The sequence below is a fragment of the Hemiscyllium ocellatum genome, chromosome 4 (assembly GCF_020745735.1).
Source record: "Hemiscyllium ocellatum isolate sHemOce1 chromosome 4, sHemOce1.pat.X.cur, whole genome shotgun sequence".
Taxonomy (NCBI): Eukaryota; Metazoa; Chordata; class Chondrichthyes; order Orectolobiformes; family Hemiscylliidae; genus Hemiscyllium; species Hemiscyllium ocellatum.
In genome coordinates this window covers 56,203,602-56,231,121 of record NC_083404.1, presented here as the reverse complement: position 1 = coordinate 56,231,121, position 27,520 = coordinate 56,203,602, and the positions used below count along the sequence as shown (strand labels likewise).

General features: G+C 39.6%; 1 protein-coding gene across 5 annotated transcripts in view; it reads left to right on the top strand.

Moving 5' to 3' along the window:
* Positions 1–2,427: 2,427 nt before the first annotated feature.
* LOC132813685 (arf-GAP with SH3 domain, ANK repeat and PH domain-containing protein 1-like) overlaps positions 2,428–27,520 on the top strand; it is a 341,801-nt gene continuing 316,708 nt past the window's right edge. For 4 of the 5 annotated variants that reach the window (XM_060823243.1, XM_060823230.1, XM_060823238.1 and 1 more), the window contains exons 1-2: positions 2,428–2,726; positions 3,378–3,460. In XM_060823243.1, the coding sequence (XP_060679226.1) occupies positions 3,402–3,460 (59 nt within the window). In that variant the 5' untranslated portion in view covers positions 2,428–2,726; positions 3,378–3,401. Of the gene's footprint in view, positions 2,727–3,377; positions 3,461–27,520 lie in introns of those variants that run through there. The other variant, XM_060823239.1, reaches the window with a different exon arrangement.

The window sequence follows — 27,520 nt, the reverse complement described above, 5'->3', positions numbered from 1 at the left end:
ATCATCTGAATCTGAGTAAAATGAAACTAATTCATAAATGCTTAGAAAATAGAGTTTCAAACACAGTTGGGATTGAGTTATACAAATCATTTAAATGTCGCAAACAGACTTCAAAATTAATAAAAATGGCTAATGAAGTGTGTTTTACATCTTGATATTTAGAATAAAGCAATGTTAAAGTTATCCTTCAGCTACAAAACTCTGGTTTAGTCCACACCTGGAATACTGTGAACAGTTCTGCATACCATACCTTCTGAAGAATAAAATGGCCTTGAAAGAAGTGCAGCATTGTTTAACAAGAATGATGAAAGGTTATCATATAGCTGTAATATTAACTCTCTTTATCTCCATAGACACTGCCTTGCCTGCTGAGCATTTTCAGTATTTTCTGTGTCTATTTCACTTTTCCAGTCTCCAGGATGTATTTCAGCCATTCCGGAGTGTCTACGTGCGTAAGCCATTAAAGGTGGCAGGACAGAAGAATAATTAATTGTGCATTCAATATGCTACAATTCCAATATTTCAATACAACATCCCAGTTCTGAAGAAGGATCACTGGAACCAAATAATTAATTCTGCTTTCTCTGCACAGATGCTGCCTGACCTTCTGAGTTTCTAGAACAATTTCTATTTTTGTTCCAGGTTTCCAGCATCTGCAGTTCTTAGTTTTATTTGAATACAATATTCCAGGCTTTATTAGTCAGGGCATTGAGTACAAGAACAAGGAGGTCACTCTGAATATTTATAAAACATTGGTTTGGCCACAAATGAAGTATTGCATCTTGTCTTGGGCACCACACCTTAGGAAGGAGAGAAAGTAATTGGGGATAGTGGGGTATGAGAATAGTTTCAGGAATGAGGAATTTCAGTTATGAAGCTATGTTAAAGAGGTTGGGACTGTTCTATCTATCAGGTAGAAGTATTAAGACTGCACTTCTTTCAAGGCCATTTTACTCATCAAAGGATCCAGAATGAGCACATACAGATTTAAAGTAATTAGTAAAAATAGTAAAAGCAGCAAAATTTATGAGGAAAATCATTTTCATGTACTGTGTGGTTAAGGTGTGGAAAGCATTGGTAGAGTGTATGGCGGAGGCAGTTTCAGTTGGGGCACTCAAAAATGAGTGTATCGATTACCTGCTCTCTATGGGGAGAGAGCAGGAGAATGGCATGGAGTGAGATGTTCAATTTGAAAGGTGGTGTAGACTCAATGGGCAGGTGGCCTCCTTCTGCACTGTAACAATTAATGGGGGCATGGAGGCTGAGTAGTTAGCACTGCTGCCTCACAGCACCAGGGACCTGTGTTTAATTCCTGCCTTTTGGTGACTGTATGGAGTTTACACATTCTCCGCGCGTGTTTGTGGGCTTCCTCCCACAATCCAAAGATGTGCAGGTCAGTTGAACTGGCCATGCTAAATTGCCCATAGTGTTAGCTGCATTATTCAGGGGTACATATAGTGGGGTGGGTTACTCTTCAGAGGGTTCGTGCGGATTTGTTGGGCCAAATGTTTCCACACTGAAGGGAATCTAATCTAATTCTGTGGTCTGCAGTATTTTGATTTTATTCTCCAAGAATGATACCTGGACTCCAGATATCAAATTACAAAGAATGTTAACAGAAAGCAGAGTTGTATTCTTTGAAATTTAGAAGGTTGAGTGGTGATTTGATTGGAGTTTGTATTGTATTCAAGAGGCCAAATTGGGTGGAAAGAGAGTAGCTAATTCCACTAGTTATGGAGTCAAGGACTGAACATATTGTCTCCAAATTAGAACCTGTCTTTCAGGTGGAATACTGGGGAGCTGTTTTCCACATAATGGATGGCAGAAGATTGAAACTCTCTTCTGCAAATGTAAAGTGAAGGCACTTAGTTGTTAATTTCAAGTCTGGGACGGATAGTTTTCTTCAGAAAAGTTACTAAGAAATAAAACGAAACTACTGCAGATGCTTGAAATCTGTCAAGATTACAGAGAATGCTGGGGAAACTCTGCAGTTTCTATGGAGAGAGAACAAAGGTCGTGAAAGAAGATGGGGCAGTGATAGCTAAATTAGTGATAGCATGATCTAGCGCGACAGAATTGGCAGAAGTATTAAACGATTTCCTTTGTACTCCCAAATGGCTAACATCTATTTTTCTTCTGCAATCGTGATGTTTGACTTTGAAATTGGGCGAAATTAGCAGGGTCATATTTGTCCACCTCATGTTTTGTAAAGTTTTACCCTCTTCATCACTAACAGCATACTATTGAATATACAACTTTAGTTTACATTTACTTAACACTAATTTGCCTGTACTATAAACAATTTCATGCGGTTAATTGGTGCATATGATGACCATTGGCTGGATGTGAAATTTGAAGATGTGCACCTCCCGGGCATGTTTTTACAGATATATCTTATTTCCGTTGGATTAGTTGGATTTCCTGGAGTTTCTGCTGTCAGCCACATTTCTCTCCATTGTGTTTTATGCCGCTCACATGGTGGATTTTCCTTCCGTTTCTGATTCCCAGCTTTCCAGAGAGCACAAGGAACGGATATGGACACGAATCACAGTTCTCTCCTCTCCACTGCTGATTGCGAATCAACAAGATTTTCTTAACAGTCCACCATCACTTAAAAGAGGAGTGTAAAAGGGAAAGCTGCCGTATAGTCCGGGGAAGAAAATGATATAATGGCAGCAAACCTTACCTATAAACTTTGGTCAGGAAGAAAATCAGTTCCAGTTTTGGTAAGTTGCTGAACACCGTAGACGGGTTAGAGAAACGGCAACACTCAGCTGAGATACTGGCGCGGCACAAATATCCCAAGGGACATTAAGAAAAAAGAAATATTTAAGAAAAAATATTAATAATGTAGACTTTTCAAAGAAAAAGCCACCTCAGAGTATGACGCGCAGTGCCTTTCTCTGACTGAACTCCAGAATCTTTGGAACTTTCGATCATGGACCCATTACGTCGATATCAACTTCTTATCCGAGTAGTATTTGAAAACTTTTTAAAAACCACAGTATCATTTATGAAATCGGAAACTTCGAACTGAAGATTAAATGGTCAAAACTAGAATGTTAGCGGGTACACTTAATATTTTAGGCGCTTTAAAAAAACATATTCCTTTTGATCTTGTGAATGGGTAGATAAAGTCATTTTTATAATTCTGAAAAAGATTGATGAAAAGAGAAACTTTGTCTAGTTTTGTACTGCGGCTATGTCATGTCGACTTTATCCCTCCCTCTGCACTCCCTCCCTTCCCACACTCAAATTGGTGGCGAAGTCGTTCGTAAATCCCGTGTGAAGCCAGATTGTAAAAAAAATAAGCTTCGATTTGAATTCCCATTCCCAAGAGGCCAATCAAATTCACTGCTGCTTTCATTCATGTTAAGGTCGGATTCGGTGTGAAATAAACCATGAGGTCTTCCGCCTCCAGAATATCAACGTTCTCCTCCAGGGATTCATTATGGAACCGGTAAGCTAAGGGTTAATTGCATAAAGCCAGTGCGCTCTCTCTCTCAACATGATTTCTAATACCCTGTTTTGCCTTTCGATAGCGAAGATGCCGTTGATCTGACTCGCCTGGGTCAATCATTGATATGGGCGGGAGACAGGAGGTCGGGTGGAGCGGCCCAATTCACTGAGGAAGGGTCGCGGTGTGTGGGTGGAGATGGGAAGGCAATGTGTGCGCCACGGGATTTCCTGGTGAAACTGAACATTGCCAGAATGGTGGCACTTGCTTCACGATCCTGAATGTTCTTTCATTCAAGACATAGAGGGAAGGAAGGCGTTAATCTGAGCATCGGGCAATAATGGCGAAGTTTCTGATATCACACCAATAAATGCATAAACCGTGATGTCCCGATAGGGAGCTGTCGAAAGCGTTTTCCTCCGCCATCCCTTCCGACTTGTTTCTGTTTTTCTCTGATGGTAAGACCTCCACAGATCTGGATCTTTTGAGAGATGACAGATTATCCCCAGACCCTTTCGCAACAGTTCCCCACCCCCAACACAAAACCGCAAGCACCACTTCTATTCTTCAGGGAGTCAGCTCGGAAATAGTCAACTTTGGAAGGAAATTTCGAGAGAAAACATCACTTTTTTCTCTCTTTAAATTATCCCGGCAACATTGTGTAGAAGTTGAAAGGGCAGAGGGAAGCCTCAGTTTTCAGGGGGATTCGTATCGTTTGTGGCCTAATGGAATGTTTATGATAAAATGTTGCTCTGACTCAGCATATACAGTAAACAGTTCTCGGCTCACAATTTTACTCATCTCATATTGTTTATCCTTGGGCCTAACCGGATAGGACGCAGCAGCAGTAAAAACATACACATACACACGCTTTGTCTTAACAAATCCTTCATTTTGCATTATTTTAAAACAGCTTTTACTGCTTAAATTATGCTGAAGAGAAGAAGTATGTGGCTTTGAAGGGGGAGTGGTTGTTTGTTTTCTTAGTTGCAACGTATACCCGTATTAAAAAAAACTAAAAGCATACAGCTGTTTTGGGTATGCTATTTGGCAAAAAGCTTTCTTTCTTTAGAACAAAATGATGATGTGGCACTAGTACATATACGCACCCTTGAATTGCGTAGAACATCTCTAAGATTTATTGCTATTGTCCCTTATTTAAATCCTGAAGGTGGCGCAATAGGCTCCAGAAACTATATGAAAGAATAAAAGCTGGAGTCGACGGAAACACTTGTGCACGGCCGGATTTTGTGGTCAGCGGCAAATGAAGGATTTATACCTACACTTGCCTACAGATTTTAAGTGAATTGCAACTTCCTCTGATCAAACTACTGAAAACCACATGGGTCTCTGCAGGGGATATGGGTCCTTTAAGGACATACAGAGTTCCATGCATTGTTGGCAATCAGATTTAAGAATTATTAATAAGTAGCACTGAGGAAGAATTAGGAACTGTTAGTTGTAATACTTCAAAGAGAAAAAAATGACATCCACGGAGATGTTGGCAACGAAATAACGGCGCTCACCCCTGAGAGCTAAAAAGGTTGAACATAGCGGCCTCGCAATTTACATTGTGCAGATTTTCGCTACTTGGTGGCTGATTAAACCTAGAAGTAGGTCAAAGGAATGTCCAGATGTTAAGCAGCAGCAATGTCAGCAAGCAGGGTAAATAGCCAATTATACTGCAGTGTTCTCACAGACAGCAAACTAGGAAGTTAAAAGCGCTGATTGCTTTTCATTTTTAATTTAGAATTTCAGAGGGAAAAGTAAATCGCGATGCTTGGACTGGCTCAGAGGTTAAACGATCATAAGTTTTTTTTTAAAAGATGGTGAGAGATTAAAATAAGTGGTTATTTTTTATATTGAAGAAATGTAACATTTTTCAAATATAAAACTAGCTTTTAAAGGCCAGTAAATAATAAATAATTATGAAGCATGTTTACCATTAGAAGTCGACTTACACATCAATCCATAAGTTTTTTCTTCTAAAAATGTTTAAAGCTTGGGGGAATTTGACATAATAGAATTTCTCATTAATTCATTGACAGCTGAGGGATTGCAGTCTCCATGGACATCAACTCTGCAGAATAGTGGAATCAATGATAGCGACTTGTAGATGTCTGTGTTATCCAGTGCACCTGTTGACTCCAAAATCCCGAAGTATTTGTCAGTTTCAGTGGAGAAATGACAGCGATTGCTGACAGTTTCACCAACATTACCGCTGCAATATCTGGGCCGTGTGTAATGAGAATCATACTTTTAAGAGTAATCTGTGAAATACTATGGAAAAATATTTCAAATTTTCTTGATAATACCAATCAGAATTGATTGTCAAAATTACAAGTCACTCAATGGTACTCCTCATTGTGAACACAAATACAACAGCAATTTTAGAGAAGAGGGAGCTATACGGCTAGATGTAGATATTCAAATGTTGCTGTCAGCACCCGGCCCATATCCTTCTACACCCTGCCTATTCAGGGCCTAACAGGGAAGGCAGATGAACTCGTGGCATGGTTAGGAACATGGGACTGGGATATCATAGCAATTACAGAAACATGGCTCAGGGATGGGCAAGACTGGCAGCTTAATGTTCCAGGATACAAATCCTACAGGAAGGATAGAAAGGGAGGCAAGAGGGGAGGGGGAGTGGCATTTTTTATAAGGGACAGCATTACAGCTGTGCTGAGGGAGGATATTCCTGAAAATACATCCAGGGAAGTTATTTGGGTGGAACTGAGAAATAAGAAAGGGATGATCACCTTATTGGGATTATATTAACGACCCCCTAACAGTCAGAGGGAAATTGAGAAACAAACTTGTAAGGAGATCTCAGCTATCTGTAAGAATAATAGAGTAGTTATGGTAGGGGATTTTAACTTTCTAAACATCGACTGGGACTGCCATAGTGTTAAAGGTTTAGATGGAGAGGAATTTCTTAAGTGTGTACAAGACAATTTTCTGAATCAGTATGTGGATGTACCTACTAGAGAAGGTGCAAAACCTGACCTACTCTTGGGAAATAAGGCAGGGCAGGTGACTGAGGTGTCAGTGGGGGAGCACTTTGGGGCCAGCGACCATAATTCTATTTGTTTTAAAATCGTGATAGATAAAGATAGAACAGATCTAAAAGTTGATGTTCTAAATTGGAGAAAGGCCACTTTTGACGGTGTTAGGCAAGAACTTTCGAAAACTGATTGGAGGCAGATGTTCACAGGTAAAGGAACGGCTGGAAAATGGGAAGCCCTCAGAAATGAGATAACAAGAATCCAGAGAAAGTATATTCCTGTCAGGGTGAAAGGAAAGACTGGTAGGTACAGGGAATGCTGGATGACTAAAGAAATTGAGGGTTTGGTTAAGAAAAGGAAGGAAGCATATGTCAGGCATAGACAGGATAGATCGAGTGAATCTTTAGAAGAGTATAAAGGAAGTGGGAGAATACTTAAGAGGGAAATCGGGAGGGCAAAAAGGGGACACGAGATAGCTTTGGCAAATAAAATTAAAGAGAATCCAAAGGGGTTTTACAAATATATTAAGGACAAAAGGGTAACTAGGGAGAGAATAGGGCCCCTCAAAGATTAGCAAGGTGGCCTTTGTGTGGAGCCACAGAAAATGGGGGAGACACTAAATGAATATTTTGCATCATTATTTACTGTGGAAAAGGATATGGAAGATACAGACTGTAGGGAAATAGATGGTGACATCTTGCAAAATGTTCAGATTACAGAGGAGGAAGTGCTGGATGTCTTGAAATGGTTAAAGGTGAATAAATCCCCAGGACCTCATCAGGTGTACCTGAGAACTTTGTGGGAAGCTAGAGAAGTGATTGCAGGGCCTCTTGCTGAGATATTTGTATTATCGATAGGCACAAGTGAGGTGCCGGAAGACTGGAGGTTGGCAAATGTGGTGCCATTGTTTAAGAAGGGCGGTAAAGACAAGCCAGGGAACTATAGACCGGTGAGCCAGAACTCAGTGGTGGGCAAGTTGTTGGAGGGAATCCTGAGGGACAGGATGTACATGTATTTGGAAAGGCAAGGACTGATTCGGGATAGTCAACATGGCTTTGTGTGTGGGAAATCATGTCACACAAACTTGATTGAGTTTTTTGAAGAAGTAACAAAGAAGATTGATGAGGGCAGAGCAGTAGACATGATCTACATGGACTTCAGTAAGGCGTTCGACAAGGTTCCCCATGGGAGACTGATTTGCAAGGTTAGATCTCATGGAATACAGGGAGAACTAGCCATTTGGATGGGTATATGACGAGGAAGGGTTTGGAGGGATATGGGCTGGGTGTTGGCATGTGGGACAAGATTGGGTTGGGATATCTGGTCGGCATGGACAGGTTGGACCGAAGGGTCTGCTTCCATGCTATACATCTCTATGACTCTATATACCTATCCAGATATCTTTTAAATGTGCAGTTGTACCAGCCTCCACCACTTCCTCTGACAGCCCATTCCATACACGTACCACCCTCTGCGTGTAAATGTTGCCCCTTCGGTCTCTTTTATATCTTTCCCCTCTCACCCTAAACCTATGCCCTCTAATTTTGGACTCCCCAACCCCAAGGAAGAGACTTTGTCTTTTTATCTTATCCATGCCCTTCATGATTTTATAAACCTCTATAAGGTCACCCCTCAGCCTCCGACGTTCCAGGGAAAACAGCCCTAGCCTATTCAACCTCTCCCTACAGCTCAAATCCTCCAACCCTGGCAACATCCTTGTAAATCTTTTCTGAACCCTTTCAAGTTTCACAACATTTTTCCGATAGGAAGGAGACCAGAATTGCACGCAATATTCCAACAGTAACCTACCAATGTCCTGTACAGCCGCAACATGACCTTCCAACGCCTGTACTCAATACTCTGACCAATAAAGAAAGCATACCTAACGCCTTCTTCACTATCCTATCTACCTGCGACTCCACTTTCAAGGAGCTACAAACCTGCACTCCAAGGTCTCTTTGTTCAGCAACACTTCCTAGGACCTTACCATTAAGTGCATAAGTCTTGCTAAGATTTGCTTTCCCAAAATACAGCACCTCGCATTTATCTGGATTAAACTCCATCTGCCACTTCTCAGCTCATTGGCCCATCTGATCAAGATTCCGTTGTAATCTGAGGTAACCTTCTTCGCTGTCCACTGCACCTCTAATTTTGGTGTTATCTGCAAACTTACTAACTAAACCTCTTATGTTCACATCCAAATCATTTTTATAAATGATGAAAAGTAGTGGACGCAGCACCGATCCTTGTGGCACTCCACTGGTCACAGGCCTCCAGTCTGAAAAACAACCCTCCACCACCACCCTCTGTCGTCTACCTTTGAGCCAGTTTTTTATCCAAATGGCTAGTTCTCCCTGTATTTCATGAGATCTAACCTTGCTAACCAGTGTCCCATAGGAACCTTGTCGAACACCTTACTGAAGTCCATATACATCATGTCCACTGCTCTGTCCTCATTAATCTTCTTTGTTACTTCTTCAAAATGACTAGGCTTGAATTTGTGGTGAGAAATAGAGGAAGTTTTGGGCTATTTTCACTGTTATGTTGTTGGTTTGTGAAAATACCATTTTGCACTTAATTTTCCTATGAGTTTCATGGAGCTTCTGCATTTCCACATTAAGTGTGCATTAAAGTTGCCCTGGAAGGTTAAGTCAAGTATTCATCTGCTATGTACTCTTTAATTAGTAATGATTTCCAATAAATCTTTTTGATTCAGAAAGTGATCAGTTATAAGAGTGGTATCTCAGTCTTTGATGTTTCCATTGTTAGAGATTTAAAAATTCAAAATTACAAATGATTGAGAAAATATTTTCCTTTCTGTCTCATTTACCTTTCCCTTAATGTTCTCCATTTATTTTGTCTTTCTGTATTCCATTTGATATTGAATTCACCCATTCTAGTTTCAGCTTCCTTTTCAGCCCTTTCTTTGTTAATTTCACAAAACTTCAATTTGAATGGTTAAGGAGAAAAACTGTTAGTTATCTTGCTGTCTTGATTCTCAGTTGTCCTGCCTCACTTGTAATGCCATTATCAGCTCACATTTTTAGCAACCTGACACAACAATATAAAATCCTAAATGATCAAGGGCAGTCAAACTAATGGTAAGCAAAGATTTTCTGTCGAACATTTTGCAACCTCTCCAAAGCCTCCACATCCTTTCTGTAATGTTGTGACCAGAATTGAATGCAATACTCTAAGTGTGATCCAACCAACATCTTATAAATCTGCAACATGACATGCTGAGGCTTGTACAGAGGAACCTCGATTATCTGGCATTCAATTATCTGAATTTCAGATTTACATGGCAAGATTGCAAGTTCCCATGCTTGGCTGAACTACATTATCTGGCATTCAATTAACTGAGTGAAATACTCCCCATCCATATCCTTCAGATAATCAAGGTTCCTCTGTACTCAATTTCCTGACCAATAAAGGCAAGCATGCCATATGCCTTCCTCACCACTCGATCTACTTGAGTGGCCACTTTCAAGGAGCTATGATCCCTCTGAACATCATTGCTGTTCAGGGTCTTGCCATTAACTGTTTACTTTTTCTTAACATTTGATCTCCCAAAGTACAGCACCCCACACATATTCTAATTAAATTCTGTCTGCCATTTCTCCACTCATATCTGTAAATGATCTATCCTGCTGTATTCTTTGACAACTTTCTACACTATTCAAAACTGCACCAATCTTTGTATCACCTGCAAATTTACTAACTCACCCATCTACATTTTCATCCAAGTCGTTTGTATTTATCACAAACAGCAGAGGTCCTAGAATGGATCCCTGTGGAACACCATTAGTCATAGAACCTCCAGTCAGAAAAAAACATCCTTCCACCATTACCCTCTGTCTTGTATGGGCAAGCTAATTCTGAATCCATGTTGCCAAGTCGCCATGAATCCCATGCATCCTAATCTTCTGGATGGGTCTACCAGGAGGGACCGTGTTGAAAACCTTTCTAAAATCCACATAGACAACATCCATGGCTCTATTCTCATCAATCACCTTTGTCACTTCATTGAAAAATTCAATCAAGTTAGTGAGACATAATCTGTCCTGCACATAGTCATGTTGATTGTCCCTAATTAGGCCATACATTTCCAAATGCGTATAAATCCTATCCCTAAGAATTCTCTCCAATAGCTTCCCAATTACCGATGTGAGACTAACTAGTCTATAGTTTCCTGCCGTATCCCTATTTCCCTACTTGAACAGAGGAACAACATTAGCTACTCGCCAGTCCTCTGGGACTTCTCCAGCGGTTAACAGGGATACAAAGATCTTGGTGAAGGCTCCAGCAATCTCCTCTCTTACCTCTCTCCATAACTTTAGGAAGACACCATCAGGTCCTGGGGACTTATCCATCTTAATGCTCTTCAAGAGACTCAACACCACTTCTTTTTTGATCTTATTTGCTGTGACATATTAGCATGCTCCACACAAATCTCATTATCATCCATATCCTTCTGGGTTAATAACCAATGCAAAAATACTCATTTAAGATCTTGCCCTCATTCTCTGCCTCCAAGCCTAAGTCCTCTCCATATCCTTGAGTGGTCCTACTGTCTCCCTAGTTATCCTCTTATTTTTAATGTATGTATAGAATGCTTTGAGATTCTCTTTAACTCAACTTGTCAAGGTCATTTCATGACCACTTCTTGCTCTCCTAATTCCCTGCTTGAGATCTTTCCTGCTTTCTTTATATTCCTCATGAGCCCTGCCTGATTATAGCTTCATAAACTTTGCATATACTTTTTTTTCCCTTTTGACTAAATTCACAACCTCCCTTGTTATCCAAGGGTATCCTTGTCCTTCTTCCTTAGCTGGAGCATGCTTGTCCTGAACTCTGATCAGCAGGTCTTTCAAAAATTCCCACGTCAAATATGGACTTTCCTGAAAACAGCCCGTCCCAATTAACAGTCCATAGCTCCTGTTTTTGTACAGGTTGTTGACCTATAATGCACGTTTTGTCAATGCTATTTGGCTGTAATGCAATTGGTGAATTGGAGAATAATTTGTTTTAAAACACAAACTCGTATTGACAATTACCGTATACGATTTAGAAGAAAGCTGCACCTTAGATCAAATCTTCAGTTTGGACAAGACAGTTTTATATGGGAAGTAAATGCCATCCACAACGAACATTTCTAAGAATGAAGCATCCATTCCAGGTTTTAAGGTTGCGGAGGATCATATGACTGTGTTGTTGGGTGCCAATTCTATTGAAAACTTAAAGCTTAAGCTTGTAGGGGTGTACCACTGTCAATCCACGAGTCTTGAAAGGTTACCTTCAGGTCAAGAAAAAGGGGTTGGATGTCAGGGCAAATTCTTTCTGACCTAATTGTTGATGTTTTTGAGGATGCTTTTAGAAATTATTACAGGAGAAAACATTTGGTTTTCAAGATTCTCCTCACTCTGGACAATGCACCAAGCCATCCTCCCACCATTGGTGAGCTTTCCAAAAACATTAACGTGAAATGTTTACCTCTAAACACAACTTCTCTCATTCAACTCCTGGACCAGGATGCAAAAGCAGCTTTTAAAGCTTATTATTTAAGGCGCACGTTCAGGAAGCTGATTGCTACTGAGGGGGATAATGAGGACAGTATTCTTCAATTTTGGAAGAGCTTTAACATTAAGAATGTTATTCACATCATTGTGGCAGCCTGGCGTGATGTCAGTAAGGTCTGCCTGCATGCAGTATAACAGAAGCTTCTCCCAGATTTTGTTCATGATTTTAAAAGTGTTGAACCATCATGAACCGTCTTGAAATGATTAAAGGTGGATAAATCCCCAGGACTTGATCAAGTGGACCCGAGAACTTTGTGGGAAGCTAGAGAAGTGATTGCTGGGCCTCTTGCTGAGATATTTGTATCATCAATAGTCACAGGTGAGGTGCTGGAAGACTGGAGGTTGGCAAACGTGGTGCCACTGTTTAAGAAGGGCGGTAAAGACAAGCCAGGGAATTATAGACCGGTGAGCCTGAATTCAGTGGTGGGCAAATTGTTGGAGGGAATCCAGAGGGACAGGATGTACATGCACTTGGAAAGGCAACACCTGATTAGGGATAGTCAATATGGTTTTGTGCATGGGAAATCATGTCTCACAAACTTGATTGAGTTTTTTGAAGGAGTAACAAAGAAGATTGATGACAGCAGAGCAGTAGATGTGATCTATATGAACTTCAGTAAGGCATTCGACAAGGTTCCCCATGGGAGACTGATTAGCAAGGTTAGAGCTCATGGAATAAAGGGAGAACTAACCCTTGGATACAGAACTGGCTCAAAGGTAGAAGACAGAGGGTGGTGGTGGAGGGTTGTTTTTCAGACTGGAAGCCTGTGACCAGGGGAGTGCCGCAAGGATCGGTGCTGGGTCCTCTTCTTTTTGTTATTTACATAAATAATTTGGATGCGAGCATAAGAGGTACAGTTAGTAAGTTTGCAGATGACACCAAAATTGGAGGTATAGTGGACAGCGAAGAGGGTTACCTCAGATTACAACAGGATCTGGTCCAGATGGACCAATGGGCTGAGAAGTGGCAGATGGAGTTTAATTCAGATAAATACGAGTTGCTGCATTTAGGAAAAGCAAATCTTAGCAGGACTTATACACTTAATGGTAAGGTCCTTAGGAGTGTTGCTGAACAAAGTGACCTTGGAGTGCAAGTTTATAGTGCCTTGAAAATGGAGTTGCAGGGAAATAGGATAGTGAAGAAAGCGTTAGGTATGCTTTCCTTTATTGGTCAGAGTATTGAGTACAGGCGTTGGAAGGTCATGTTGCGGCTGTGCAGGACATTGGTTAGGCCACTATTGGAATATTGCTTGCAATTCTGGTCTCCTTCCTATCGGAAAGATGTTGTTGAACTTGAAAGGGTTCAGAAAGGATGTTGCCAGGGTTGGAGGATTTGAGCTATAGGGAGAGGCTGAACAGGCTGGGGCTGTTTTCCCTGGAGCGTCGGAGGCTGATGGGTGACTTTATAGAGGTTTACAAAATTATGAGGGGCATGGATAGGATAAATAGACAAAGTCTTTTCCCTGGGGTGGGTGAGTCCAGAACTAGAGGGCATAGGTTTAGGGCGAGAGGGGAAAGATATAAAAAAGACCTAAGGGGCAACCTTTTCACACAGAGAGTGGTACATGTGTGGAATGAGCTGCCAGAGGATGTGGTGGAGGCTGGTACAATTGCAACATTTAAGAGGCATTTGGATGGGTATATGAATAAGAAGAATTTGGAGGGATATGGGCCGGGTGCTGGCAGGTGGGACTAGATTAGGTTGGTTTATCTGGTCGGCGTGGACAGGTTGGACCGAAAGGTGTTTCCATGCTGTACTTCTCTATGACTCTAGGAGCTTCCAACAATCAAAAGAACATTGTTTTGTTCTTGTAAAACATATTGGATTTGACCAAGTGGAGACTAAGGATGTCAAGGAGCAGCTGGAGTCCCATTATAAAGACATTTCTACAGCTGATCTACAACAACAGACACAGAAATGCCTGTCTGTGTCCCCAACTAGTGAATCCCCTGCCATTATCACTTGCTTGGACGTGGAGAGGGTGCAAAAGAGGTTTATCAGGATGCTGCCTGGATTAGAGGGTATGAGCTATAAACAGAGTCGAGAAAAACTTGGCTGTTTTCTCTGGAGTGGCAGAGGCTGAGGGGAGACTTGATGGAAATCTATAAAATTATGAGAAGCATAGGTAGGATTGACGGTCAGTATCTTTTTCGCAGATTGAAATGTCTAATACAAGGAGGCATGCATTTAAGGTGAGAGGGGTTAAGTTCAAAGGAGAAGTGAGGGGCAAGCTTTTTTACACGGAGAGTGTTAGGAGTCTGGAACTCATTGCCAGGTGTGGTGGTGGAGGCAAATACACTGGAGGCTTTAAGGGACTTTTGGATAAGCGCATGAATATGCAAGGAATGGTGGGATATGGACCAAAGGCAGGCAGAAGGGATGTTTATTTTGGTACCATGTCTCGCACAGCATCATGGGCCAAAGGGTCTATTCTTGTGCTGTACAGTTCTATGTTCTAAAATGTTTTTGCAAAATGTATAGGTTGTATAACTCAACACAATTGTCTTGCAAGATTTTTACAATGGGCTGCAAACATGAAAACTGTTGTTTGTGTGACCTGACATTTTTATACAAGGTTTAATTTCAAATTCCTAAATCCTGAAGCATTACTCAGTTTCAATGCAGAAATGACAATGATTCTAAGGTAGGATGAGCTCTGGGACTTCACTTTTTAAAAATTCATTTGTGGGATGGGTATCACTGGCTGGCCAGCATTTATTGCCCTTCCCTAGTTGCTCTTGAGAAGCCTTCTTGCACTGCAGCAATCCACCTGCTGTGGGTTGATCCACAATGCCATTACAGAGGGAATTCCAAGATTTTGAGCCAGCCACAGTGAAGGAATGGTAATATATATACAAGACAGGATGGTGAGTGGCTTGAAGGGGAATTTGCAAGTCATAGCGTTATCATATATCTGCTGCCCCTGTCTTTCTAAATGCAAGTGGTCACAGGTTGGAAGGTGCTGTCTAAGGCTCTTTGGTGAGTTTCTGTAGTGCGTTTTGTAGATAGTATTCATTGATAGTATACATTGAGCATCAGTTTTGGAGGGAATGGATGCTTGTTGATATAGTGCCAATGAAAGGGGCTGCTTTGGCTTGGGTCATGTCAAGTTTCTTGAGTGTTGTTGGAGCTGCACTCATCCAAACAAATGGGTAGTATTCCATCACACCCCTGACTTATGCCTTGTGGATGGTGACAGGCATTGTCACTTCCCACAGTATTCCTAGCCTCTGACCTGCTGTTGAAGCCACTCTGTTTTTATGGTCAGTCCAGTTGAATTTCTGGTCAATGACAATCTCTAGGATGTTGATAATGGGGGATTCAGTGGTGATAATACCATTCAATGTCGAGAAAGATTGTCTCTTATCTGTGATGGTCATAGCTTGGCATTTGTATGGCATGAATGTTACTTGTCAGCCCAAGCCTAGATATTTTCCAGGTCTTGTTGCATTTGAACGTGGACTGCTCCAGTATTTGAGGATTTGTGGAATAGTGCTGAACATTGTGCAGTCATCAGCCAACATTCCACCTCTGACCTTATGTTTGCGGCAAGGTCATTTGTGAAACAGCTGAAGATGGTTGGGTCTAGGACTCTAATCTGAGGGACTCCTGCAGAGATGTTCTGGAGCTGAAATGACTGACCTCCAACAATCACAACCATCTTCCAATTTCATGGATATTTTCAGTCCAATGAGAATCAAGGGTAGACTCAAAGTCAATACTAATCCTTTCATGTTGGTTCTTTATGTCCTGCTTGTCTGTATTTGGGTTGCATTGATTGGGATTTAATTGTTACCTTCACCTTCCCTCAGTTGTTTTGTTACCTAAACCTTGTTATGCTTTTGTTAACTTTAGACTTGACTATTCTAACATACTCTTGACTAGCCTTTCAAAATCTCTTTTCCATAAACGAGGTCATCCAAAACTCTGTTTGCCCTACATTTACTCACTAGGTTCCATCCACTAATTATCCATGTTCGTAAACTACTTTGGTTAAGCAATGCTTTGATTTTAAAACCTCACCCTGTTTTCAAATCCCTCTATGCACCTCTCTCCTTATCTGTATAATCTCCTCCCAACTGCAGAACTATCAAGACCCTTAATTCTGGATTCTTGAGTGTCTTTGATTTTCATTACTCCTTTAATAACAATCATGCTGTTGGCTGGCAAGATCTTAAGTGACAAAATACATGCCCAGACTCTTCCCCATTTTTTTCTTTTGAGGCCTGCTGGAAAACCTATGTTCTTGGCCTTATTTCTTAACATCTCCTATGTGACTCAACACCAAATTTTGATTTACAGTGTTCCTGTGAAACAGCTTGAGAAGTTTATTATGTCAAAGGTCCTGCATTTAAAAAGTTGCCTTTAAAAAGAGACAAAGAGAGTGGTTAGATGAAAAGCAAAATAAAAATTAGTGTGTGGGAGAGATGGATGTTAGATGAACATGAAGGTGATGACAACTGTAAAACGATATTAGATTAAATAGAGATCCAAAGAGAAAACTGCAGCCCAAACTTAATTTTTATTATTATTTTATGATTTGACCACGAGAATAGAAGTGATTGAATTTCAATAATAATTATATGACTTAGCCAATTTTAAAATTTTTCACATATATTCCTGAAATATGACGAGAAAGTGTACATCATTATTATACTTAGAATGTTACAAATATGATAAATTTGGAACTGAATTTAGTAAACAATCATTTGGCTTATCTTTTCATGAAAAAAATCTGTTTTATTTATTAGTGACAACTGTCTCCTCAGATTGGTCTTACCAGGCCTTTCCCTGCATGTAATTCTCTTCACCTGTGTGCTGTGAAATGACTCCCTGGTGGCTGTTAGTACTGCATCATTATCAACTGAGAGGATGTATATGTGTGACAGCAGAAATTATCAAATCTAAACATAGTGCTGAACACAGTGAAACTAACACTCTCTTTGGGTGTACATCTGTGACAGAAGCACTGTTGAGAATATGCTCCAAAACCATTGTAACATTTTGTTGTTTCCTTTGCCATGAGACATCTTAAGTGAGATGAAAACAAATCTACATACTGAACCAGCTGCATGTGCTGCTGTACATTTTAAGTTATATACTGTCTACCACTGGGAAACACTTGGTAGTCCATCAAATGTCTGGCCTATATATTCTTCATCCTACAGCCATAGAGAAAAAGAAGATGCTCTAATTATTTATTTTTTTCATCGATTAAGAGCTTTTCAATGGAAACAAATCAGTTCCTGACACTACTGGAAAGTTGCTGCAGCTTTGTTGCAAATATTTGGTACTAAACTAAACCTGCACCATTCGAATTTCATAAAGCAGTGTGTTTGTGTTGCTTCAGTTTTATTCATTAACCTAATCTTTCAATGCCTTTTCTTCATGGGTAAATTTGTGGAAAGCACGGTCAGTTAAAGTACTTATTTTTTGACTTTTCATTTTTGTGAATTTTCATGTTTTGTTTTATTCATTTGTTAGAGATGAGCATTTCTAACATTTATTGCCTCTCCCTAACTGCCCTTGAGAAGTTGGGATGAGCCATCTTCTTAAATTGTTGTAGTTCATGTGGTATGTCTTGTCACTAAATTAAATCTTGCTGAGAATTATTGAAGAAGCATTCAGTTTCATGTTTTGCTGGGAAAAATCTAGATGGAGAGTTTCATGACTAAGTATTTAGTGAAAACATCTGCTCATATTAGTTTAGGACATTTACAGAATGCTTCACTTGAACAAGCAAATTATAATGTTAATCCTCTTGCTGAAACACCTGCATGGAGTAACACATAATTGAAGATGTTGCATGGAGCTTACCTCAAACAAAATCAGCTTTTTCAACATTAACAAGTAACCAGTTATTAGGTAAAGTTTGCAGCCCCATTGGATAGTGAAATCACTGAACAATATCTGAACAGAAGCAGAAAGGTTAAACAATTCAGAAAAGCTGGCAGCAGCAATGCTTTTATCTGGCTGTTTTTGTTTGCATTTTTAGTTATTTAGCTGATTATACCAGTGTGGAAAGGAAAGCAGAAAGAATGCAAGATTGCAGCTTCATTTACTGGATTGGCAATAAAACAAAGGCAACAGAAGCTCTATATTTATCATAACAGATAGAGGTTAAATTAATGGTGTAATCTGGTTTCCATATGCCATTGTAAAGAGGTATTAGTCTATCTTTTTTTCAACAAAGGACTTGCTTTGTTTTTATTTCAATTGTACAAATATTTTCATAGTGTCATTGTTATTTCATATTGTTTTTAAGGATGATACACTGCCATTGGAAGCAGTTCAAAAAGATTTACTAGGTTTGATTCTTGGATAAAGGGGTTGACTTATCAAGAATGGCTAAACAGTTTAGGTCTTTATTCATTAGAGTTTAGGAGATTAAAGGTTCTGAGGAGGCTGGTGGTTTGGGTGGACAGGGTAGAGTTTCCACAAGTGGGGGAGTATAAATCAGAGTTTACGGTTATAGAATAAAGTGACACTCAATAAAACTGAGATGCAAAGGAATTTCTTCTTGCAGAAAGTCAGAAATGTTTGTAATTCTGTACCCCAAGGAGTTGTGGAGGCTAGATCACTGAAAGTACTTAAAATTCATGACATATTCTCTTCCCCTTAAATTGACAGAGTGCACGAGAAAATTCTTAGGATATTCAAAACAGTGGCAATATTTCAGGAAAAAGAAGGAATTTAAAAATTGTGAATTTTTCAGCTTAAAGTAAATCACAGTAAAAACAAAACAGAAAATCTTACTTTTTAAAGTACGTATTGCAAGTCGAGACCTATTTGTTAAATCTGCGTATGTCATCACTCATAATAGAGTGTATCTATTCGATTAATTATTTTATGTTTAGCTCTGTTCAGAAATTAATTGTTTTGGGGGAAAGCATACCTTTCTCTTTCACTATGAATTTTCTGTTCATGCCACACACAGTCGCACTTAACTCTTCAACAGAAGTAATAGGGCAGAATCCCAATAAATATATCATTTTGATCACGAAATACCAATGGCATTAGATTTCCAGTAAAGATATTTTAACCATGGTGAGGAATGGAATTATTGCATAAATTGATTGAATTACCGATTTGTGGCAATCTCTACTTAATTGTATACATGTAATATATCCTGGGCAATTTCAATCCTGTGATTGAAATTAAACATCAAAAATGAAATCTTTGGAAGTGACAATTGTTTTGTTGCAAAATCTTTTAAGAACTGACTTTTTTATTTCTTAGAGATGACAGAAGGAGCAAATTACTTCCAACGTTCAGCTATTTACCAGACTATGCCATATTTAGAAAAAGAAAGTTTATTGCACATAAGTTGACTGTCTGACCCATGATGTCCACTAGTTGAAAAGCTGGTCTCTCAGGAAACCAAGTGTTATAGAAGTTGCAGAGGGTTTGAAGTGTGGGAGCAGGGTAGTTGCAGGTGGGAAAGTGGACTTAAAGCCACAAACAGCTGTCATCTTATTGAGTGGGAAAGCAGGCTCGCTAGGGGCAGGAGTAGGCCTTTGGGTCATTTCTTATTATGATTTTATTTTCAAGCAGATCTTGATCCCTAACCCTCTAGGTTAAAGCACTTCATGTCCATATCCAAGTGCAGTATTTTAAAGATGTGATCACTGGTCATGCTTCTACCACTCTTCAGGCTGTGTTCCAGACCCTACCATGCTCTAGATGATAAAATAGTTCTTCACATTTCTAATTCTTCTGTTAAATACTTAAAAAGTATGCCAGTTGGTTACTGATATATCTGCTAAAGGAAATAAGTTCTTCATATCCATTTTATCTAGTCTCCTGATAATTTTATATGCTTCAATTAAATCTGCCCTCAGTCCCCTTTGCTTCAAAGGAAAGAAACCCAGCCTATTTTCCTCAAAGCAAAAAAAAATTCTTTGCATAACAAAATTCATGTGAATTTCCTTCATACCTGTTTCCAAAGCTGTCACATGGTTTGCATTTTTTAAAAACATTTTAATTAAATTTAACTGAAAGGTTATTCCATTTTATAAATGTATATCAAAATCAATATTTATTACTTTGCATTCAAATGGTTGATGATAATTTTCATTTATAAAATTCTCATTGTTATTGAGCTAAAGTGATTACGTACGCCATTTAGTTTTAAATGATATTTTTTCCTTCAGAAACAATTTTGTGCTTGCTATAAATAAAATGATGGTAAATCAATGGAATGCAATTAAGGACGTTAACTTGACAGGAATCAATTTATGCATGATTCTTAGCCATGAGTTTCAAATTAATTAAAAATATGGAGAGAATAAGACAGCAAACTCAAATCCAGAGACAATGCCACACATACACAATCGAGAAAGAAAGGGACATCTAATAAGAACAAAAATAGTAAAATATTTACAAGCCAGACAAAGTAACATTCATGGTATATGTCAAAGGACATTCATGTGCCTGAATGGAGTCAAATGTCCTGCACAGTGTAGGTGATAAGGGTGAAAAATAGATAGGCATACAAAGACACAAGAAACATGCACTTTGTTTTAGATGCTTGAAAGGGAAAGAATTATATTTCTGTCATTCACAGCTTATATGAGAGAGAAGGTTTCCAATACTGCTCAATTCACTTTGCTAGAATCTTGGCTGCAGCCCTTCTTTTAATGAGATACTTTGAAGAAGCTTATAGTAATGATGCAAAAGTGCAGCACTTACAGATTTTAATTCAATAACACAGCATATAGTCATTCCTGCATGCTGAGATGGAGTAAGGAAGGTAGGCACCATGAACCTGATCATAACTCCATGGAAGCAAATGGGGTTTTATTTAGTTAGAAGCCAGTCCTATTTTTCCCATTAGTGGAGCAACTCAAATCTTTAGTCCTTTGATATTTATGTGAGTAATTGTTGAAAAACAACTTGTTCAAAAACAAAATAAACAACTAAAACTACACACAATATTTATGATATGATCTCAACAATGCCCTAAACAACTGAAACACAGCATTCTTACTTTCATGTTCTCTTGTAATTCAGAATAGCATCTTATAGCCTTCTTGATTATGTGCTGTGAATAGTACCTGTACATTAACTTTTTGTGACAGATGTACTAGAACACCTGGATCTCACTACAGCTCAGAATTCTGGAATGATTCTCTATTTAGATCATACTCTTTATTTTTATTCTTCCTGCTAAAGTGAACAACTTCACATTTTCCCACATTATGCTCAATCTGTTAGATTGTTGCCCACACACACACAACTTATATATAACTGTAAACTCCTTATGTTTTCTTTGTAAAATACTTTTCTACCTTTATGACATTTGTGAATTTAGCTACCATGCCTGTTCTCCTCTCATTTAAGCCACTGATGTAAATTATAAATAGTTGAGGTTCCAGCATTTCCTCTTATATACTTTGTCCCGCATTGTGATTACTGTTAGGGAGCCTGTAGACTCTCTATTCTTTGATATACCACATCTTTCAACATTTGATCCCACTACTTAGCTTCACTATCAAAAAGTAGACTTTGATTGGTCAAAAGGATGCAATAGAGTTGGCTCTCTCTGTGAGCCTTTTTTAAAAATGGTGCAATATATGTTGTGCAAATTTCTTTTGCCTTCCTAAGACAAAGTCCTGGTTATTTAGGTACATATCTTCTGGCATATGCAAATGCATTACACTGTGGGTCCAAACTGAAGATCTCAAATTTGTTTCTGGTGTAACTCAGAGCACAGTCTGGATTATTAATATATGAATAATGTTATACATGATAGGATTCATCCTTTTTATCAATACATTCAGGGATAACATCCAAAATACACAAAAAGCAAAGTCCCTCTTATGTCCATCCTATCTCTGATTAGTTCTGCACAAAATGAATTGGCCAACTGCTTGTGTGGTCTGTTGCAACCAATTTTAAATAAATTTTCCACATACACAGTGAAGGATTCCTTTACATTTGCGAACATTTTACAAGGCCTGAATATTGAGAGCAATAACATATCCATGTGCTGTTTCAACTTATCAGCTCATTTACCAATTTATCACTCAATGAAGCCATTTACACCTGCACCATGTCACTTTATTATAGCAGTTGAGAAATACCATCTGTGACTAAATCTTATGTTCATCAAACTCATGAATTAAACAACTTGTATAATTCAGTTCAGTTTCAATGAAACCACATATGCCCTTCTAAGCCCAGTTCTTGCTAACATCATTGTTGGTTACATAAGAAGGTGCATCTTTGATGGAATGACGACTAACCTGCTAAACTATGCACATTTTCAATATGTGGATGATACGTTTACAGTATGTCAATTTGCAACAACCTCAAAGAATTTACTTGCACAACTTATTAAACTTCACAATGCACTCTAAAATTTAGCATTAAAATGGAACAATAAAATGAACTCACCGTCCTCAATGTATTTGTTGAGAAGTCTGAAAATGAGTTCTTAATTCTGTCTATTGAAAGCCTATATTATTTTTCAGTCCAAGGTAAGGGTGGAGTCCTCCACTCTGACCGCTTTTCTTTCCACCTCTTTTCTTTTCTTCTTACTTACTTACCTGGTCGTGAGCTTGGATGGCATTGGTGGTGGCGAGACCCTATTACGCTGAAATAGAGCAGACCTACTATAGACCCCCAGCGGACCCAAGATGTGGACCTTGAGTGGTCTCAAGCTGGACCGAAGGCGTTAACCTTCTGTGAGCCTATCACGGACCTCAAGCTGGCCCAATACGGAGGAAAATGAACCCTTACTTACTTTTCTAGAGCAGGCACAGGACCTGGAATTGGCGGCTACTATATCAGCAGAGGCAACATCAGCAAGGTGGGTCCAGCTGCAAAAGATTGTGCCTGAGGATCGATGTCTTCATTGTTGGTTGGGTCCAGTGATGGCAGCAACGAAGCGCTGTCAGAAGCATCACAGCAACATCTCTGAGGTGTTCCTAGGAGTGAGATATGCGACTCTGATGCTGGTTGGTCCAGCACAGGCAGTGACGAGTTGATGGTGGAGGTGTATCGGCTTAGTGGCAAAGATGACACCTCAGGATCGGCAACGTTTATGTTGGTTGGGTCCGGTGTAAGTGGCAGCAAAGCTGTGGCAGAAGGATGGTAGTGCACATGTTGTTGATGGTGATGATCTGGCTCAGGACAGATGGACTTTCTTCAAGCTATATCTTTCCATATTTTTCCTCTTAAATTATTCAAAATGGTGCCATTTTCTGGAGACAAATGAAAGCTTTTCATTGTATTTTACTGATTTCTTGCTGTAAAATATACAATGTTAAAATCAGTTAGTGTAGACACTGGGATTCCAATAGTCCCATGCACAAGAAAGTTGATAGCAAAATTGGTGCTATAGTGGAGAGTGAAGAAGGTTAGCAAAGACTATAAAGAGATTTGCAACTTTGGAGAAGATTTGTAGCTCAGGTTAAGGTTCAGGTTGAAAGTATGCTTGCTGCGCTAGAAGGTATGTTTTTTGACGTTTCGTCACCATACTATGTAACGTCATCAGTGAGACGCCAGTGAAGCGCTGGTGTTATGTCCCACTTTCTATTTGTGTGTCTTAGTTTCTTAAATGGGTGATATCATTTCTGGTTCTTTTTCTCAGAGGATTGTAGTTGGGGGTCTAAGTCAATAGGTTTATTAATGGAGTTCTGGTTAGAATGCCAGGCCTCTCAGATTTCCCATGCATATCTATATTTAGCTTGTCCTACGATAGATGTGTTGTCCCAGTCAAAGTGGTGTCCTTCCTCATCTGAATGTAAGGATACTAGTGATAGTGGGTCATGTAATTTGGTGGCTAGTTGATGTTCATGTATCCTGGTGGCTAGTTATCTGCCTGTTTGTCTGATGTAGTATTTGTTACAGTCCTTGCATGGTACTTTGTAAATGATAATCATTTTGCTGGTTGTTTGTATAGGGTCCTTTAGGTTCATCAGCGGCTGTTTAAGTGTGTTGGTAGATTTGTGGGTTATCCTGATCCCAAGGGGCCTGGAAGTTATTTCACAGATGTCTTTATGTAAGATAATGTGGCTACAAACAAATCAACAGAACATCCATGGGATCACCAATATCAGGGTCCCTAGTAGTAATTGAGTGTGTGATGCAAGAAAAGCACAACAAGACAGGCAGCATCCGAGGAGCAGGAGAATCGATGTTTTGGGCAGAATGGATCCTAGATGGTCCTGGATTCCTAATGAAGGGCTTATGCCCGAAATGTTAATTCTCTTGCTCCTCGGATGCTGCCTGACCTGCTGTGCTTTTCCAGCACCACACACTCGACTCTGATCTCCAGTATCTGCAGTCCTCACTTTTTCCCTAGTAGTAATGCAGAGACTCAAACAAACAGCCATCCCAACTATCCAACCCAAATATTGGGTCTGCTACATGGCTAACACCGTCGTGATTACAAAACGGAGCAAGTTAGAGGAAACCTCCATCATCATCAACAATATCCTTACTGGCATAAAATTCACAAAAATAGAGGAGAACGATAACAGACTCCCATTCCTGGATGTCACAGTAGAACAAAAGGTTAATGGAGACCTTTAAACCAGCGTCTAAAGAAAAACAACACAGACCAAATATGTAACTACAGAAGCAATCATCCCAACACCTATAAAAGGAGCTACTTCAGGAAATTATTTCAACGAGCCACAACACACAACCAGGAACTACGAACAGCCAAAGAAAAATTCCTATACAGTGGGTACCCAATAAACACAGTCCGCTGATTTCACAACAACAAATCCAAACAAGCAGGCACGTGCCCAGAAACTCGAGCCACATTACCTTACATCAAAGACATCTCTGAAATGACCCCTTGGCATCATGGTAGCCCACAAACCTACCAACACACTTAAACAACCACTAATGAACCTAAAAGGACTGTATACATACAACCAGCAAACCAAATGTCATTTACAAAATACCAAGCAAGGACTGTAACAAACACTACCTTGGACAAACAGGCAGAAAACTAGTCACCAGGATACATGAACACCAACTAGCCACCAAATAATATGACCCACTATTAATAGTATCCTCACATACAGACGAGTAAGGACACCACTTTGATTGGGACAACACATCCATTATAGGATAAACAGAGACACGCACAGAAATTCCTAGAGGCCTGGCATTCTAACTGGAACTCTACCAATAAACACATTGATTTGGTCCCCCATCTATCATTCTCTGTGAAAAAGAACTGTAAATAATATCACCCACCTTAAGAAATCAAGACACAGAAATAGAAAGCAGGATAGAACACCAGTGCTTCACCAGAGGCTCACAGAAGATGTTACCTTGTATGGTGATGAAATGTCTGAAAACGAACCTTCTAGCTCAGCGAGTAAACTTACAACCTGAACTATAAGGAGATCTTGATCAATTGAATCAATGGGCTGAAGAATGGCTGAATGGTGTAGAATTGGATAAACGTGAGGTGTTGCATTTTTGAAAACATAGACAAGACTTATACAAGAAAATTAGGGCCTTGGCAATGTTGTAGAAAAGAGAGACCGAAGGGTTCAGGTACATAATTCTTTAAAGTTTGCATCACATATAGATAAGGTGGTTAAGAAAATGTTGAGCATGCTTGCCTTCATTGCTCAGACCTTTGAGTATAGAAGTTGGGATGTTGAGGTGAGATTGTATGGGAGGTTGGGGAGGTCTCTTCTGGAGTATTGTGTCCCATTCTGGTCTCCCTACTTTAGCAAGGATATTATTAAGCTGTAGAGTGTTCAGAAGAGATTTACAAGGATGTTACTGGGAATGGAGGGTTTGAGTATAAGGAAAGTCTGGATAGGCTGGGACTTTCTTCACTGGATCTTAGGAGGTTGATGAGTGACCTTATATGGGTTTATAAAATGAGGAGGAGTATAGATAAGGTGAATAGCAGGTACTCTTTTCCTTAGGATGGGGGATTTCAAGACTGGGTACATATTTTTACAGTGAATGGAAAAAGGTTTAAAAAGACATGGGGCAATTTCTTTACACAGAGAGTGGTTCGTGTGTGGAATGAACTTCCAGAGGAAATGGTGGATGAGAGTACAGTTAAATATTTAAAAGACACTTAGATAAATACAGAAATGTTTGGAGGAATATGGGCCAAATGCAAGCAGTTGAGACTAGTTTAGTTTGGGATTATGGTCGACATGGATCGGTTGGACTGCAGGTTTCTGTGCTGTATGACTCTATGACTATATGATTCTAAGATCATTCTTATTGGCAACCTCATGAACAGTGTCCTAGCCATGTGCTTACCATGCAAATTTGATGTGAGATTGGGCAGATCTAGACCATCTTGTGTGATAACGGTTATTTTGATCAAAATATCACTTGTTGCAAATTAGGTGTTCCACTTTTGGCCCTGAGCAGTGCCCAATCTACCTCAGATTACCCTGGAAGGTGAAGGCGTCTAAAAATTTGAATAACAAGTTAAACTAGTAATCTCACACTGCTACCATGCAGTAAATCTGTAAGTAGTTTTCTCTGCTAATAGAATACTGCCGTCGAGCCAAATAATGTTTTGCTGACCACACAAATGAGTCATATGATGTACAAGTTCTAGTAATGGTGTGATGCCAGGTATGTAGGCTATATGTCCCAACCTATGTTTTAATGGGATTTGACTCTTGATTAAATTTTTTAAAATCCAAAACATATGTATTAAGTTATCCTAAAGCAGTGTTTTAGAACAGTAAGACTGTGCTATTTTCTGGGTCTGTAGACTAAGGTGCAGAGAAGCCTTTACTAGAATATATGCTCTTCCTGTCAGTTGTGGGAGATGAGAGAGAATTTTAATGTTCCTAATGATTACGTCTGCAAGAAGTGTGGTTGGTTGCGAATCCTATCAGATTGCATGGATCTGTCAGAGTGACAGTTGGAGGCAATGAGGAATTTACAGGAACCAGCGGTGTGATGAATAACAGTATCAGAAAGGTAGAAAAACTACACATACAGTCAGGTAGATGGGTTACCTCTAGGAAAAGTAGGAGAAGTAGACAGATAGTACAGGAGTCTCCAGTGTCCATCCCCATCTCAAACAAATGTGCTGTTTTTGAAAATGTAGTGGGACTCTCAGAGGAATGTAGCACTGACAGCCAGCTTACTGGTACCAAAACTAGCTTGACTATAATCAGGGGTATGTCAAGTTCCAAGTGATTGATAGTAATAGATCAGGGGCACAGATAGAGGTTTTGTGGCTGACAGTGAGACATCAGAATGATGTGTTGTCTCCCTGGTGACAGGGTTAAAGATGTCTCAGAGAAGTTGCAAAATATTCTCAAAGGGGAGCGTGACCAGCAGATTCTTGGGCACATTGGAACCAATGACATAGGAATAGAAAGCGACAAAGATTTGAAGAGAGAAAATAGGAATGTGCAGCAGGAGGTTAAAAAGTAGGTCCTCAAGGTTAGTAATATCTAGCTTACTTCCAGTCCCACATGCTAGTGAGAGAAGGAATAGAAGGACAAAGCTGCTG